At 32.8% G+C, this 18,928-nt stretch overlaps 1 protein-coding gene across 2 annotated transcripts in view; it reads right to left on the reverse strand.

Moving 5' to 3' along the window:
* Window positions 1-18,928, reverse strand: part of LOC135129476 (protein bric-a-brac 1) — a 30,365-nt gene that overhangs the window by 3,908 nt on the left and 7,529 nt on the right. For both annotated transcript variants that reach the window (XM_064056636.1, XM_064056629.1), the window contains exon 2: window positions 78-987. In XM_064056636.1, the coding sequence (XP_063912706.1) occupies window positions 78-956 (879 nt within the window). In that variant the 5' untranslated portion in view covers window positions 957-987. The remainder of the gene's footprint in view (window positions 1-77; window positions 988-18,928) is intronic.

Here is an 18,928-nt window from a genome sequence, read left to right on the forward strand (position 1 = left end):
AACAGATAAACTTTAGTATCTCGGCCAATATTAGTCCTAATATTTACTCAATTTGGGCAAATTCTTTTAATATTTACCGTATCCATCCGCTCCTGATCCGGTCCATTTGACTGTTGATCATGGCTGTCCGGATGACACACTAAACTCACAGGTTGCGATGAATCGGCTTGACCTTGTCCTAGAACGGTCCTCAAAATAGGAGTGTCTCTATTCATCTGAAGACTGGACAACTTCTTTCTCCTCAATGGAGACATGTCGGTTGCGGCTTCGTAGCAACTGCTCAACATGGCGGCTGCAGCAGTTGCGGCAGCATGGGGATGATTTTGATTAGGAACAGTGTTAGAATGAGGCGGTATTGGTGGCAGCCCAGGCACCGACCACATGGGCAGGTTCATTCGGGAATTGCCCCCACTCCCAGGTTTTCCCGGGTACATGCTACTATAAGGACTTTTGTAGTGGTTGTTCGTAGAATGCGGGGGCGAGTTATTGCTGCTACTATGGACATTTTGAATACTAGAATTCGAATTGATTGTTCCTGTAGGCGAGTGCTCCATTGGTTCATCGTCTTTATTACAAAAATTTGTACTACTGGACCTATTCTCTTCTACCAGACCTTTCACTTTTAAGGCTTCGGCCACTTTGAGCAAGGCAGCGAGTTGATCTTGGGCTACGTTCACTTCGCCTCTGTACATGTATTCTAAAATCGCTTTTATTTCGTTATATTTGACGTCTTTGAGGACCACCACGGGGTGCTTGCACGGTAGGTCCATGAAGACGTTGTGGAAATAAGGAGAGCAGGCTACTAACACCATTTTGTGGCATTTTATAGGACTGCCACCTTCACACACGAGGGTTACGTCTGTGAGAATTTGGTTCTGGAGGAGTTCGTCGAACATGTTCAGTAAATTCGAACGGTGGTTGTTCCACCTGAGGCAGTATTGCTGGGCTGCACACATTTTCGCGGAGACAAGTTTGCCTCTCAAGCGACTGAAAAAGAAAACGACAAATTAAAAAATCGAAAAATTACAACCAAGATCTGAGTTATTTTTATTTTTATCTTTGCGTGTTGAGTATTTTTAGTTATCTTTCATTCATAAAAGTGGTAAAATTTGCGGCGAAACTAGCATTCGGAAAGTGATAACTGTAGCTAATCTCTCATTTATCAGGTTTCGTGAATTCAGTAGCAAGTTACACATGAGTAAAAACACAGTCTACACGTCGTGGTAAACCTAACGCTAATGAATTAATTAGATGAAACATCCACTACTTTAGAGGCAGAGTGTAAATGTAGCGTAGTACTTCTTCTAATAAAATCAATATAAGTGGTATTCAAACAATATCACAATTACGTGTTTCAACTAAAATTTTCATTTGTGAGACACGCTACGGTAACGACCTACAACAGTCGATAAAATATTTTTTTAACATACAAAATCAGTCAGGGAAAGGGAACATAGTGTTTTCGGATTAATAATAAATATATAAATGGTGAAAAAAGTATCACGCATTGCTATAATCTAAGACACAACTAAGTGGCAAAGTTCATATAAAAGTAAATAATTTGCTAATCATTTAACATGAATAAATACAAATTCAGATTTTAATGTGTACTGTGAATAAATTAGTCAATTGAAAAATTGATTGTTTAGTGATTTCTACGAACTTTAATATTTTAATTTGATTGTTATTATTTGACACAATTAAAATGCGCAACATTTTTCGTTTATGTTAACACAAAATTATAGATTTTATGTTTAAGCCGACAAAATATAACAAATACCAAACAATACTATTGAGGTACAGTGTAAAAATTGTCACTTAATCGATACTTCGTAGGCAAGAATTCCACTTTTTTTCTACTTTCATTGGCATCTTGAGAATTCAAGTACGACAAATTATTCCATAAATTTTGAACAACCATGTAGTAAAAACAATTCTGATTAAAGTGTCTGCTACAGTTTTAACGAATTTCAGCAGTGTATTATATTTTTAGACTTTTAAAAACAACAATCCACTTGATCTACCCTTGAATTCAGCTCTCTTTTTTACCTGTTATCGTTTTTGGTATTCCAATCAATTTTCAAGCAATAATAAATAAACGTATTGACGAACATTCACTTATAAAACCTACTTTGTGAAGGTTACCTTTATTAATTTGTTTTATATGTGGTTGCCAGCACAAACCAAAATTTTGCGTTAGCATTATTAATGTAATTAGAACGCTCTATATTATTAAGTACAATCGCTGTAATCAAGTAAAAGCAAACCATTATAATTCTTCTTTTTATTTATTGATTCTCGCAAATACCGTGACTTGAATAAATTTTTAGTCTGTTGTTTAATTGGAAATTGCTCGAGCCAAACAGATAAAAGAAAAGTAGTAGAATTAACAGTGTTAATTGATGTACATACAATGATGTGGAACATACACGTGTCTGATTTTGCCGATATATTTATTATCATTAGGATTGTTTCTTTGTTTGTCAAACTCATGCTTATGGATAATATATGTCCGATTTACATGATTTAAGTCCCAGTGTCGCAACTTTATTGCACAGAACTGTACATACACCTAGCGTGCGTTCTAGTAGTATTGTATTTATTTGATGTGTTTAATTATTACTTAATTTATTAAATTAGCATAGTTATCTCAAATCTAAGCTAGACCTTAGTTTTTATTTTATTATATTTTGAGAAAACTAGAGCACTTGTGTTTTTAATGAAGTATGTCATGAATTTGACTGTATTTTGACGTAAAAAAAGAAATTTGAATTTTGTGAAAACGGGCCTGGTAAATTTTAAAGAAAGTATTGTTTAGAATCAATCAAATATAAAAAACAAATTTTTTAATAAGATGTACTTAATTTAATTTTAACCATTTATCAAATTTATTAATTGATGGTGTCATAAGACAATGTATTCATGATTAAATTAAAACTTTTTTATTTCAAAATTTTTACAATTACAGCAAATATTTTTTTTATGAAATTTTATTTATATATATTCATATAATATTATAGCCATTATAGTAAAGAGAGTAAATGAATGTGATTAATATTATTATCCATCGATTCTTGCCAGTGACTTAGCAATAAGCCTTAATTTATTATTTAATTATTTAAAAAGTTAGAACATCCAGACGAATACATACAGTAAAGTTGTTGCTGTAAATATATTCCATCTGTATATGTAACATGTATTTGGATGATTAGTGCTTTAAACCTATTGTATTTATTCAATTAAAATCAAAGCAAGTGTATTTTAATTCGAGTAGAACTCTAATTTCACCACAAATTTTGTTAGATTTGAAAGCAACAACAGTCGTGCTACAAAGTGCGAGACTACAATTTGACTTTGGAAAACATTATCACAAAGTTGCAATTACTAATCAAAATTTAGTAGTCGCAGTAAAAACCTAGTCGAGGTAATTAAAATTTATCGAAAACACAAACAGGTTCTCTTGGAAATTCATGTAAGAAAAAAATAGTTGTAGTGGACAATAATAATAATTTGGCACCGAAACGCAACGTATAGGTGGTAATTTTGAAATAGTTAGATTTGAAATAATTTGCAAAGCTAAAAATAGTGCATCGCATGCGAATAATGAAAATAATGGGTGTAGATTTTCCGATATTTCCGAATTAGGCATGCAATGGTAAATTTCCGTGTGATTTGCAACAAACAAAAAATGTTTTACGCTCGGATCGGTGGTGTTCGGCGCGCACGCATTCAAAGTAATCAAACTCCAGGTGCGCCACAGACAAAAAATTCGCTGCAGGGGTGGCAAAGTGAAGGGAAAAGCAATAATTACGCAAGCACAAAATCCAACCTGGCAAAACACAACCCTCACATCAACACTGGTGACGTCGAACTAAAAGCTAGTTTTGCGTTTAGCACGAATTCACCCCGTCCCGTACGCGGACAGCATTTCCATTGGCCTAGCGCTTCCTACCCCGCCTAACCCTTGTTTATAATACGCACCCGCCAAAGAAACATTCGCGCTACAAACACGGTTTCTTGAGAAATTTAAAAATGGACCGCTCAAGATGGCCCGTCGAATTCCTGTCTAAGAATAGTGTCTCTTCGGCGAATAAAAAATGAAAAATAGGGTGACTTACGCAAGGGAATCACCGAAAATCGCACAAGTCCTACTTTAGTCCTAGAGGCACTGCAGCGCGAATATGTGGCATAATGCGAACCAAAGTCAGTTTAAGAACTATTGAGCAGTTATAATGACGTTGCAGCGGGCCAAACTATAGTGAAATGATACGAAATGCGATGATGACGTTCGAATGCACACGCACTGCGCGCACTTTTTTCACGCACAGACACGACTTTTCGTCAAAACGCCCGCACGAATTCTGAAAAATGTTTATCGAAACCCCACGTTTAGTGGGGGTTGGATATCAGACACACGCAACAAGCGGGGGTGCGGGAGACCATCGCGGCTCGATGGGTGGGGGCAAGTAGCGAGTCGCGGGGTAAGGTGTCTATTATGGGATCGCACTAGGGCCAAATAGATACGATAGATGCAGTCTTTCCGTCCTTTTCTGCACTCGTAGACTAGGACAACGAAGTGGGGACCGCGCCCCCGCCCCCGCCCCCGGCCGCGGCGGTTGACGCGGACACACAAATTTCATGCAAATTTCGGATTTCATGCGTATGGGCTGCCCTTCGCTGCCGATTCGGGTTATCTAGATGCATTCTTAACAGTTGCTGGGGGTGGCGGGAGCATGGAATGCATTCGCGTACGGTAAGTACGGTTGTGGCGGCGGCGCTGGGCGTTTTGGCGTGGTTCCGCTTAATTGGACTACACGATAGCGATCTTAATGAAGTGAAAAATTTCTTTTTACACAGAATATACAAATTTCGGTTTGTTTACTTTACGCACATATCTAATTAATTTTTTTTGAGGTGGATATTTCGGAGCTGCTCTATAGGTTAAATATATACGAAGGTTACTTTGGTTTATGACGTCATGCATCAATAACAAAAACATTTCCAGCTAAAAGAGACAAATTTGTAAATGTCTATTAATAATCACTTGTTTTGATAAAATATATCCTTGTTGTCGAACAAAAAAAATATATGTATATTGTTTTTTTTGGTGCCATCTAAGTGTCACAACACTTCTGACTCACTACGAAAAAATGTAAATTTCATTTGACACTTAAAATTTTGGAGCAGCACTGCGCGAGTGATTCATATTATTTGCAATGCCACTGTTACATAAGGTCGGTTTTTATGAGATATTAATATTAATAAGCAAAAATACCTAACACTGTATAAAAAAAAAACAAAGTTATTAGTAAATTTTTCTTTTATTGAAATCGTTTTTCGGAAGTTCTAATTGCCACTTTGTTAAAACACAAGTCCTTAACCCTTAACCACAAAAATACAATGTATTCCAATGAATGTCAAAAAATTAATACATATATAACTTTTGACATGTAGCATATACCTATAGAACCACCTGGAAGACAAATTCAACAACTATAAATCAAATAATGTTTTTCAGAAAGCATTCAACGAAATGTTTTACCTTGTATACGTTTGCTGTTTGACGTGGGCTGCTATTTAGCAGAATAATTGACTAAATATCTGAAATGTATTACTATTTAAAAGATATTTTTAACTGAAAATATACAAAAGGATTCTTTCATTTAAAAAGTGCTTAAACTAAGAAAAATTTTTACTTATTTGAGTGATTTTTAAAATATGATGTTAGATATGCAATTACATCTATTTCATCTATTCAAATTTTGGCAGTTAATTTTAAACATTGTTTTCTGTCTTTAAATATCAACAGACGAAAGTTGACAATGGACCAATAAAATAATGCAAAAATTTTAATTTTATTTGTGTTTATTTTCGAATTATTCTTAGAATTTTCTATTGGAGAAACATGATATGTATCCATTTACAAGCAATCATTAACCCTTATATAGGGTGATCCAGAGAACTACTGCATAATTTTAATGGCAAACTATATAGAAAAAATAAATACAAATTTCTGGTAAAATAATGATCATTTCCCAGCAACGGAGAAAATACAGAATTTTAAAATTTGCTACTTATCAAAACTATTTTCCACTATCGTTAATTTTATTAACAATAAATTATTTGAATACCTACCTTAAGTTTCTACGTATTTCTCTAATAACGCCTAAAAATTGAACGAACTGTTACCAAAGTATTACAGGAAGAATCAATTGTTTTCTAATAATTAGCCACGGTGGAAAGTAGTTTTGATCATTCACGAAGTTCTAAGATGCTCTTTTAGCCAAACTTTAAAGAATTGTCCATGCTCTCACTACCATTATTGACTTAATTTTTTGCCTATAATTCGCCATTAAAATTATGCAGTAGTGCTCTGAATCACCCTGTATACATGGGTGAACAGAATAATAAGTTTTATCTTCAGCTAAATTTTTGATCCTGAAGATACATGGATTGTACACCTTCAATGTTCCCTTGGTAAATAAATTATTATACTGCAATATGTAGGTATGGAGTGTTCAACTGAAAAAGTCAAGTTGGCCTTGATCTTTTATAAAGATTTTGAAATATGTCTACAATTAACCTAAAACTTAATCGATGACAACTGACAGTGCAGAAATGTCAGTTATGCACAACCGTATGGATTAATTAAACACATGCGTTTTCGCTATGTTTTCTTTTATCAAAAAAGCAACGCCAACTTGACTTTCTCGATTGAACACCCCTGAAGTCTACAATGTATTTAGCGCAGTGAACCACAAATAAATGATCAAATTACACAAAAACCAGTATTAGTACACTAAATAATTCATCAAACGGATAAAAAGTTGTATGTACGAACATCGTAATACTGATGATAGCGCTTCCGGTTTAGCCGGAAATAAAGGCAATACACGTTCTTTAAATGGGATTACGGTGGTTGAGCAACTGAGAGTCAAAATTGCATTAACTGAACAGCTCTGAATTTATTGGCATAATTTCCTTTGTCCCCGAAGCTTAATTAATGTTATCTTTGAGATAAAATTTAAAATTTGAATCGTAATTTTGATAGCACAGACTTCATTTAAAAAAAAAATAACGGTGAAAATAAAGTCGTAGAGTAGTTAGAATTACGTCATTAGTTTTATAGAGGAGAATATCATTAGACAATTTCTGATTCTGTTAAAACGAATATTACAACATTTTTATGAAGCAAATTTTACTTTTAATTGCAAATAATGTATCCACACAGTTAGCATTGTTTTGAATATTTTTATGTCTGGCGAAATGATAATTATGCACACATAGTAAATTTAAAAAATAAGAATAGGGATTATTTTACACAATAAGCCATTGTTCGACGTAAACAACATTACAAAAAATATCTGTCAGAGGAAAATATACACAAAAATAATCTTTGGTTGAAGCAAAATTCTAAAAATAGAGGAGTTTAGGTGATTAACATGAAAAATGAACGAAAAGGAGAATTACAACTCTGCAGATTAAGATAAGAATTCGTGAAAAAGAATATTCAGCAAACTACTACCACCACTACTACTATTACTACTACCACCACTATAACTACTACTACTACTACTACTACCTACTACTACTACTACCACCACTACTACTCTACTACTACTACTACTGTTATGAAACCAGAGACTCTCAGTACTGATAAATGAATGTACTCTGTACTAACTTTGATCAAATAATTAGTTTGAAATTAAATTTGTAACTTTTTAATATACATTTTTTAATCAAACTTTGAAAAACTATTAAAAGTGAAATGTAAGGAATGTGCGTGCAGTGAAAAAGCTGAAAAATGCTGCTCATAACTCAAAAATAATTATGATATCATAAACTAAATATAATGCCTAAAAGAACAAATTACTAAAATCAAATTACCGATTGGAGCTTGATTATTTTTTATATCATTGAATTTATGCTATAAGTGATTTCCACTTTATATAAAAAGCCCCGAGCTCCGTTCGCTCACAGTAGTCTATACACCACAGTGGCGGCTCGTCAGATGAGGCAAGTGAGGCGGCGCCTCACAGCATATATTTTAAGAACAGATTGACTTAATTTATAATTAAAAAAGAGTTTTCAATGCATTTTTAGTTACAAAAATATGTTGAAATGGGAAATATGTACATAATTTTTTTTTTTACGCTTCCTGCTGACATTTTCCGTTGAATACCGTACGATTTATGCCCCGAGCTCTTTAACTGAAGCGGCCAGAATGTCGGTTCACTTGAACCAGCGAAGCCCAATCACAGACACGGATTTCCATGGCTCAGCTCCTATACTCCTATACATGCGTTCGCTCGGAACTGAGGCGATATCTTCGGTGCTTCTCGGCCAATTTCGGCGTACTCTTTAAACCACTTTTCCATTTATTTTACAGAACGGTAGGGTTGCGGGGTGCGTGGGTAATTAGCATGAACATGAATAAAATCCCACGTGTTGGTGTTTTGTGTTATTGTCTCTTTCATTGGTATAGGTGAGTGAAAAATGAATCCCGAGTACGATATCGTCATGTTGCTTCTTGAAACGCCGTTTTCACGGCGAACCGAGCTAGAACGTCGGCAAATTTTGCTAAATATCGAGCAGTCAAAACCGTTAATTCATTTAACTTCCATTGATAAGCGACAGAATCGTCAGTACTCCAAGTCTTTTAAATCAACTTGGTACCTACGAAACATATAAATGGCTCTGCCGTAATATTTACACAACATCCCGGGATATAACGATTTAAAGAATTTCATCCGAAGTGCAAAGTTACATGAAAGTTCCAAAGTACACATTAAAAATTTCATGGTCTTAAAACGTTTAGAAAAGAATACAACAAATATTCCCGAATCCCTCCAAGAAAGTGCTACTTTCAACAAAATTTTGACTTTTAAAAAACATTGTTGATTCAATGTGTTATGGGTGTTATTGTTATTATTATTATTATTAGGACCTACCACTGACCGGGGAATGACCGGTATTCAGGCAAGACTTCTATCATTACTAACTAGTAAGACCAAGTAATATTACTATTATTGTCAAACTTCTATCATCGCCTCACCACATCAGACAGTCACGAGCCGCCACTGATACACCAATACAGCAAACATAATGGGCTAGTGAAAACAAACAAAAAAAAAAAAACTAGAGACATTTTTTTTCATGTACTTATATAAATTCATAAAATGCTTGAAAATGGTCCATTTTAGGTTGGCGTTGACCCGTCCCTCACTCGGTTTGATAAAATCCGTATCAACGAAATTATCTGATAAGTTTGTTTCACCACACACTCTTTTATAATCCAAAAATTAAACTTTTATCAACCCTGCACCATACCATACATAATTGTCCTTTTTTAAAGTCCCAAAATCCATCCACGCCACAATTCTCCCCCGACCGGTCCCATTCACGTGTCAAATTTGCATAAACCATCAGCTTTCCATTGATACTACCCCACATTTGTCCAAATATTTGTAAAGTCGGTATCCGGAGGTCGATTTTGCGTGTTTTCGGGCCACCTGCAGGACATCCGCAGGTTTAATCGCCTCATAGGCCAAAAAAGTCTCGCATCGGGCAAAGTGCATATTTGATGTACGGAGAAGAGCGAAGGGGGGCTGCATCAACGCAGTGTAAAGGACCCCACGAAAAAGTTAAGTGTGGTTTGGTGGCCAAGGACAACCACTGTATACCGGTCGCTGCATTTTATAGCGCTTCCTTCAACCGGCCAACTTCGTCGCATACATACGCACACATATTACATCCGCAACAGTGTTGCCAACCTCGGGGAGGTTTCCTCGGATCGGGAGAGCTACGCAACATGAGAAAATTTTGAGGATTTGGTAAAATTTTAAATATTTTTGGCGAAATATTCTTATTCTTAACTATTAAAAGATTCTATATTTTACTAAAATACTAATTTCTATATGATTGAATTTTATATTCAAATTTGTGTTTTTGGTACGGAAAATTTTATTTTCTGGGTTGGCAACACTGAACGTAATAAGCCAAATTGCCAATATAGTGATAACACCCGAGAAATTACAGATAATTATAATGACACCTATCTGGTGTTCGCCGGAATCGATTAAAAGCCAATTTTAAAAGTAAAAACCGGTCGCAATTACGGGTTGCACATATTGATTAGTACTTACGTTTTTACAAGGTTTAGCGACTTAGTATACACAAACATCATCATCACCACATCATCACAAGGCCGCGAACAAGATTTTGATACTATTAATACAATATATTATACGGAAATACGATTATAATGGATTTTGTCCCCATCGGTGCCAATCAGTTTTAAGTAGGCTGCTAATGAGGACGACGATCGATTTGATGAGGCCAGTAGAATGGTAATGATGTTTTCCTGGAGGTTTTTTAAGTTTTGCTTTATCAGATTTGCCGAAAATAAGACCACCAAGCAGTTTTTGTATTAGCGTTTTACGTCAAGATCACTATTTTTTGGAATTTTTTAGTCATTATGGAAATTTACAAATGTACAAATTTTCGGTTGTTGCCTTGGACCTGTCTGGCAGCAAGTTGACCTCTATGTTTATAACATGGATACGCAGAAATAACGCACAAACATGTTTAGGGAAGTTTACAAAAAATGCAAGTTGAGTAATTTTTTTCTAGAAAGAAACAGCGAAAACAAATTGTCACTCGAGAAATTTGTAACCAAATTAAAGGAAATTTGCACATTTTTTGCATATTTGTCAATGACTAAATTACATTTAAATAACCACTTTCTTGAATGTTACCGCTCGAAAAAAGATTATCAGTTAAAGTTCTTAGAGCCACATTTTAAACGTTTCGATGCTCGTTTGGTGTCGTTGGGATAATAAGACGTTTGTGTTAAACGTAGAGACAAATTTACTAATTATAACATAACATCAGTCTGATAGATTTCTGATCAAAGTTAACGTCACCTCAAATGTTTGCTAAGTAACTCCTACTTAAAATGTGTAAAAGAATATGCGTTAATACTTGTGGTTTATTAATCAACTCATACTTTTTATTTTAATATATGTATATCTAAGCGCCAACATAAATAAAATAAATTTGCAAAAGCAACGTTTTATCTAGGAAAGCTAGCTTAGGTTGTACTCCCTATTCAAGGGAAGTTCTGCCTAAATAATTTTAGATCAATATTTTCGTAACGACAATGTGTAAAGCCAACAATTTCGTTCAGTTGTAAGACTGCTTATAACCTTGCTATAAATAATATAAATGAAGAAAAATATAGTCAAAATGATATGATAAACACTTAAATCTGCATTAGAAAAATATAAACAAAACGTTAGTAGTGGTCATAAAATATCCTCAAGCAGAATGATCTTTTTGTGTGTTAAAATAGTGACAAATGGCGCAATCGTTTCGTTTCTTGATTTTGAATAAACTTTAGAGAAATATTTAGGTACTTATACATTTAAAGTTATGTAAACAAAATTATTGAATTTTAAGCAATTTTCATTACTTAAATAACTCTGATAACGATAAAGTTCAGAGTGTGACATTTGATTATTATGATATTAACCGTTCAAAAATAACGGAAGAAAAAAATCATCAGGAAACTTGCTAATAAAATTCTTCCTTTTTCGTCTCTCTGTCTCTCTCACACTCACACACACTTACATACAGCGCCTTCCTGTCAGACATTAAACAGACCTGCAATTGTAGAACGTCGTAAGTGAATCCAAACTACCGGTAATCACTTTTGCCAACTCCTCCACATTAAAAACGGGTAATGCGTAATAAAATACTGTTTTGGTCGAAGTTGTTTTCGGCACATATGAACTTTAACCTCTACTTTTATGGAAACGGAAGACTTTAAATTAAAGATACAATCAGCAGTATTTAATTTGCTATACCACTTCCTGCAATCAGCCGTAACACCTTTAATGGGTTCCATCAATATATCACTCATGTCCATTGTTTTTCCGTTAAAATGAAATAAAACGACCTAGTTAGAATTCAAGAATGAAATGCAAAAATTGCATTAAGGTATCGTTGAAAATAGCCCTGAGCCATTACACGTGGCTTTATTTCCTAATGTTTATGCGGTTTATGCTATATTTTACGTTTGGATCTGGACACGCAACGTGTGCGTCATTTTTGCTTACAGAAAGATCGATATAAATACCAAGGGAATACGCACAGCACACAAACGAAATACGAAAAGCCTGGCGGCACAAGATAGTTGAATATACGTTCATTAAACGTAGGGTTGGTTTTTTACCGACAATTTTCCTCTAAATTTATGCTACACCATTTTGTTCAGTAAATGTTTATTCCTAGGTCGGTTAACATGAAGTATTTTGACAAAAAAATGAAAGTACGTTTTTATCAAACATGAATTTATGGTTAGTTATTGGTTACCAAAATTTAAATATTTTTATGGACTTCTGAGAACTTTTATAACAAATGTGATCATAAAATTATTGAAAAACAAATTTTAGCTTACTTTAAAAGATAAATATAAACTCATTAGAATATTTTTAACTCAAATAAAATGTTTATAAACAATAAACATTTAACCAGATATCTATATTTTACTGGCATGCTTTTCAGTTTACAACAAATTCTAATCACTTCAGAATGTGTGGCTGGTAGTTTGTAATTTTTTGTTTTCTGTATTGATCGACATCTATTTTATGCAAAAAATATTTTTGGTCATTTTAAAAAGAGTGAATTCGTGCACATATTCTTGTAGTGACGAAAGTGATTTTATTTGTTGTTTGTTCTGTCTGTTCTGTAGTTTATAATTTACTTTTTCGTGGAATCCTAATGCGAGTTGAAATTGTGTGATTGATTATTGTAATAAATTGTCATGGTCGAAGACAACAGAATTTCCAATAGTAAAAAACATTTCATTTGCATTAAATATTGAATGTGCTCATAATAATTGTAACTGTTGAAGTAATATTTGCGTAAAGAACTCTACAATGTGTTTGTTCTATTTTTTCTGAATACGGAGTATACACATATACAGGGTGTTTCTTTTATTTGATACAACTCCTGTAATTTTTTTATTCTTAAAGATAAACTTGTAGTTAGTTGAGCAAATTTGTATCATTTTAAAAGATCTATGTAGAACCGGTCAAATTTATTGTTTTAAATGAAACACCCTGTGTATTTTTTGAGATTTAGATTTCTTATAAAGACGGAAACAACGATATCATGCAAGAATTATGCAATCATGAGTTTTCTAAAAAATCGAAAGAAACCAATATTCTAAAATCTATACTTAAAAAGTTATTCAATATAATAGACGAAAAATTCTTAATTATTGATGACAATCTAGTAGCTTGAAAAATTGACACTCATGTCATTTATTCACATAAGTGATGTTTTAAATTAATACAAATTTGCTCAAAGAACTATATATTTATCTTTAAAAATAAAAAAGTTAGAGGGGTTGTATCAAATAAAAGAAACACGTGGTACAGAATATGTATTACTTTAGCACAAAATGGAATATATCTGGTTCAAATGATAATGTGTTAGAAGTATGTACTCCCAAAGAAACATTTGTAGTTTTTAAAGATGAATAGAAAAATAGTTTGGAAATTCATTGAAATTAATACTCGTATTCAGGAGAAAATTATAAAGAAATTAGATCCCAAAAAGTTTCAAAAATATTTATTTATTATAATTTAATAACGTTTGCTTCAATAGAAAGATAATCTGTCGAAGGCAACAAATAATAAAAAAAAAATATCGTTTACATTCTATACACTGAAAATGTTTAATGTCCACTAGCACAATTAAGTATGATTTACGTACAGAGTGTCCCAAGGGTCTAGTGATGGAAAAACATGGGTTAAAAGACGTTCCGTTTAAAAATTATATACCAAAGTTGTATTGTGTATTGTTTTAAATGAAACACCGTGTATATTTTTTGAGATTTAGATTTCTTATAAAGACGGAAACAACGTCATGCAAGAATTATTTAATCATCAGTTTTCAAAATATTTGCATTTCTCAAAAAAATACTCATATTCAAAAATCTTTCAACGGTTTTTTCGTGTTTTCATATGGGAACCCTGTAATTTATAAGAGTTTCAAAATTTCCCTTATGTACGGCCTGTTAATTTTTTGTGTATTTTGTCTTGGTATGTTTTTACACCTGCGTCTAAAGGAGTCTTTGTTTCTTTTTTTTTCAATTAGAAATCATTTTTTATTAATATTACAGTCTCCAGTGCAATGTTTTAACCAATGAAATAATCACTTTACATGACAACAGAGTTGCAAACAAACATTGCTGGCAAGGCGTTTTGGAACCATATTTGCAAAAATAAATGAATGACATAAGTTTACTATAATTTCTAAAACAATAATATTTCTAATGAAAATTAAAAATTAATGGAAAGACATTTTTGGAAAAACTGTAATCTGTTAGATTTTTATGTTTAATTCAAAAAGGAAAACCATTTTCACGCATTAAATTCGAAATAAATGAACATCAAAATGTAATTTCAGTTATTCCAAAGCGCTATACAAACAGAGCTTCACGGTTTTAACACTCTTTAGGATTTTTCTTGGTTATTGTACTTCAGATTTGTAATACTTTGTTCAAATTATCCATAAAGTGATCAAATGTTTCATTCCAATAAAACTCGTCTAAACATTTTTGGAAATTTTTCGAAATTATTTTCAATTTTTTCTTCAGTTTTTTGAGGATGCCGAGCAAAAATAATGACAATCTGTGATAAATTTCTTGTAAGTCGTTCTTTTTACAGTGACCAAACTCCAATTAAAGATGTTTATTAAAAAATTGTTCTTACTTTTTCTGTTCGCACAAAGTCCGTTTTAACATTTTTTTTCAATGTCGAAGATTATTTTCCATTTTTCTCGGTTATTGGAAAACGTAAAGCAAAAAAATCAATTCAGATTCGTAATATAGGAAACATTATCCGCAATGTTTCATTCAAATAGAGCCCGTTTTAACATCTCTGAAATAATTTTCAAAATTGTTTTCATTGTTCACTTTTTATATGTGAAGATATAAAAACAAAAATAATTTCAGATTCATAATCTATGATAAATTCTCTTTGAATCGATATTTTTTCCAATGAGCTGAGATCTTTTTAACTTTTTTATGAACATTTTTTGAAAAAAAAATAGCACTTTTCTCTACTATTTGAACAGATAAAGCTGAAATGACTCCAAATTCATAAGCGACGAAAGTTCCTCTCTAAAATTGTTTTTTTTTCTGTTCGAATAAAATTCTGGAGATTATTTTTCCATTTTTCTCTGTAATTTGAAGAAGAAAAGAAAAAATGACTTCCGATTTGTAATCTTGTAATTTGTAATCCATTATTTCATTCCTATACTTAGAACTCGTTTTAACATTTTCCGAAAATATTTCGAAACTATTTTGATTTTTATTTCAATTTTTTGAGCATGCACAACAAAAATAATTTGAAATTCATAATCTAGAATAAGTTTTCTCTGAGTCACTCATTTTATGATTTTATTGAAATATTCTATGAAAATATTTTCTCACTTTTCTCTATTATTTAAAGAGATAGAGCCAAAATGAAACTCAAATTCATACGCTACGAAAGTTCTTATTTTCTGTTCAAATGAAGTTTGAACCGTTTTAACTTTTTTTTTGAAATAAAATTGGAAATTATTTTCCACTTTTCGTGACTATTTGACGAAGAAAAGCAAAAATTACTTTAGATTCGTATTCTACGAAAAATTATCAGGGTAAGCTCATTGTCCCACTCAAATGGAGCTCGTTTGAACTTTTTTGAAATATTTTTTTTAATTTTTTGGTGATGCAGCACAAAAATATCACTAAATTAACAGTCTACGGTAAATTCTGTGTTAGCTAATCATTTTCCCGGTGAATAGAGCACATTTTAATATTTATTGTTTTTCGAAAATTCTTCGAAAATGTTTTCTCACTTTTCTCGATTATTTGAAACAACAGTTGCCTTTGATGAGTGGAAGTTCTTCATGCTGGAACTGGTATTTTAAACAATCAGTGGAGTGAAATTACTCAAAGTCTGTTCCATGTATATTTTTATTTTTATTTCCGAAACATGTTTCGAGAGTTTACTGCTCTCATCTTCAGCCGAAAACTTCTGAAATTAGTGACTTAGGTGAGGTTAACAATACAGATTTGTTGCTTATCTTACCTAGTAAATACAAAAATAATCCTAACTAATTTGAATTAAGGTAACAAGTATAAAAACTTAAAAAATTAAAAGTAACTAATGCGTTGTTGACAAAGGGGTGGTGGTGTTTGCCTTTGTAACCTTCGTTTTGCTACGAAGTTGGTTAGGGTTGATTTTTAAAATTAAAAAAAAGAAGGATAAGCTGAACAAATCTTATTTGAAGAATTTCAGAAAACCAAGAGTTTGCTAACAGGATTTACAAAATTAAAACTCTTCAATTTTTTGTCTGTATAAAGATAAAGTAAGTTGTAAGGTAGAGATAAAAAAAAATGTGTGTTTAATATCGGGTGATTTTTTAAACTTCGTATCTAATTTTCGCTGTCTGTTACGTCATCAAATTATGTAGGTCGTCTCTTACCACATGCAACTAGTGCTGTAACAAACTAGCGTTTTAACATAACCTAAATTGTGCCTTATTTTCATTTTCGTAAATCAAGCTGGAATCATTTTCTCTTTTTTAATAGGGAATCTAAATTATAAAAGCATATAGGTTATTGATTAAAAAAAATGATCTAAGGTTATTTAGATACAACTTCATTGGATCCTGAAGGACAGTAGAACATATCTTTTGCGAAAAATTATTATTTTGATTTTGCATATTTTATTTTATTTTTTTATGTTAACCCCTATAAATTAAAATACAGATATATGTGCAACTTTACAGTAAAGGTATAATGGAAACATTCTATCCTTGTTTCAAGTGAGTTTTTCCATTATAAAATTTTGTGATGACGTCATCAATATTTTAGCAGTGGCAGGTATATTAATTTGGATAGGTATAGTGTAATACTAAAAAATATTGACATAGTCGTTAGACGACAGATGACAGACAACCGACGGAAACAGGACACCTATTTTTTCATACTCTAGGGGTCATGAAACGTCGAGAAAACATGCAAGTCGCCGGATGGACCCTATTACAATCTTCCATAGCCTGCTCCGGGGAAGTGAGAAGGTGCTATGCTGTGTAAATTTAAAATGAAATACTCTGTGGATTTGAAAATTATTGTAGCCTTAAATGAGTTCAGGACGGATAAAAATTTATTTAATGTTGATGTGTCAAACTGATTCTAGAACTGGCTTTTGAGGTTTTGCAAACAAGGTACTATTTTTAATTTAAAAAGTATCAAGTTAAAGATATTTCAAGCGATAATTTTGGTTCATTTTTCCAGTATTTAACCAACATTTCAAAATAATAATAATAAAGAAAACTACAAAAATATTTTATTTTTAGATCCATAGCTAAAGGTTTACTTAGATTAAACTGAATACAAAATGAACTGACCTGACTGGACCTAACCTGAAGTTTTTTATTCATCCTCCTCCAAAAATGAATGACGTCATCCCAAAATTTTATCAAGTAAAATATAGAGTGATGTAATAATTCATCCTTATTATATCAAACACTGCGAGATACTGAAAAAAATCTAGTTTATACCAACCAAATTTTTATTTATTTGTGAAATTGTAGGTACTATAGACGTCATCGAAATTTAGTAAAACACTGTAATGTAATAATTGCAGAATATTAACTAAATTTAAGCCAGTATTCATTTTCTCAAGAAAGTTGTTGATATGTGCTCTTTTAATTGCTTACACAGTTTGAAAGTTTGTGGCCATTTATTTCCTCAAGGCTTCTTATAGCTGTGACAAGGCAGTAAAGTTATGATTCGTGTTACATTGTTCACATCATCAGACTCGACAAAAGGTTGAGGCGTCACCTTAAAGAGTTATTAACTAAATCTGTATTCAAAAATTTCCAAATGATTCATGCAAGAGAGTCAGCAAATTTATACTAGATATTCAAATACGGTATTCTGGCGCTCATTGTTGTCACCCACCCAAAAAATAATTGCTTCTAGAAACTAGAAAATTGCCTGAGTGGTTACCAACGAGCTAGCAAATTATTTCTTTTTTGTTCTATCGAGCTGTGTAGCTTGGAAAACATATCGCAAAATCGATACCAAGTTATAAAATCGGGAAAATGCAATATCTGGCGTTTAGAGAGCATTCAAGGTAGTTATGCATTCTGCAAGCGACCTTATCGAAGATCCTATCGCTCACGCAAATCGTTCTCTGCGTGGGATGCGTGTCCCAAAACTCTAACCAGCATGCAAACTGCCCCTATCTATTATTTATAAAACCCCGCAGACACAGTCACAGTATTCTACGCGGCTGCCACAGATATAAATATATATCAGCATGCCGAAAATGTGCTTGCTGCCGTGGCTTTCATTATTTCAATGCGTAATAATAGCGTTCCAATACCACACACACAATTTATTAATGATTTTGCGTGGTCGCAAGGAAGTTTCCTTAATTATTATTACCGAGTGAGGTTTTTTCGATCAATTATTCACGAAGAGGAATTACGATTGGCCTATTTTTGGGGAAATTGGGAAGAAAAAATTTTCGGTCTCTTGTAAGGTCGCGCGATTTGCGTGGGCGCCTGAGGTAGGATGTCAGGTGAAAACGATTACTTGGCATTCCCAATTTGCTTCGCGGCAATCAATCGTTTATTAAGCGGACCCTTCCATATTTAAAATTTATCGTTTTCTCAATAAATTATTATTTACACGTCCGTTAACACGTCATCAGACAGTTTGCAATTCAGATGGACTGGGGTATTAAATGCTAATTGGCGTCGTTGACGATTTTCAAGTTTACCTGATACAGTGGCAACGTTGACATTTAAGCTTCTTCAACAGGACGTGCAATCATTGAAAGCCTTATAATTAAGGTTA

Source organism: Zophobas morio, unplaced genomic scaffold (assembly GCF_036711695.1).
Source record: "Zophobas morio isolate AGI-343-1 ecotype UQ-CSIRO unplaced genomic scaffold, CSIRO_AGI_Zmor_V1 ptg000002l, whole genome shotgun sequence".
In the NCBI taxonomy this organism is placed as follows: Eukaryota; Metazoa; Arthropoda; class Insecta; order Coleoptera; family Tenebrionidae; genus Zophobas; species Zophobas morio.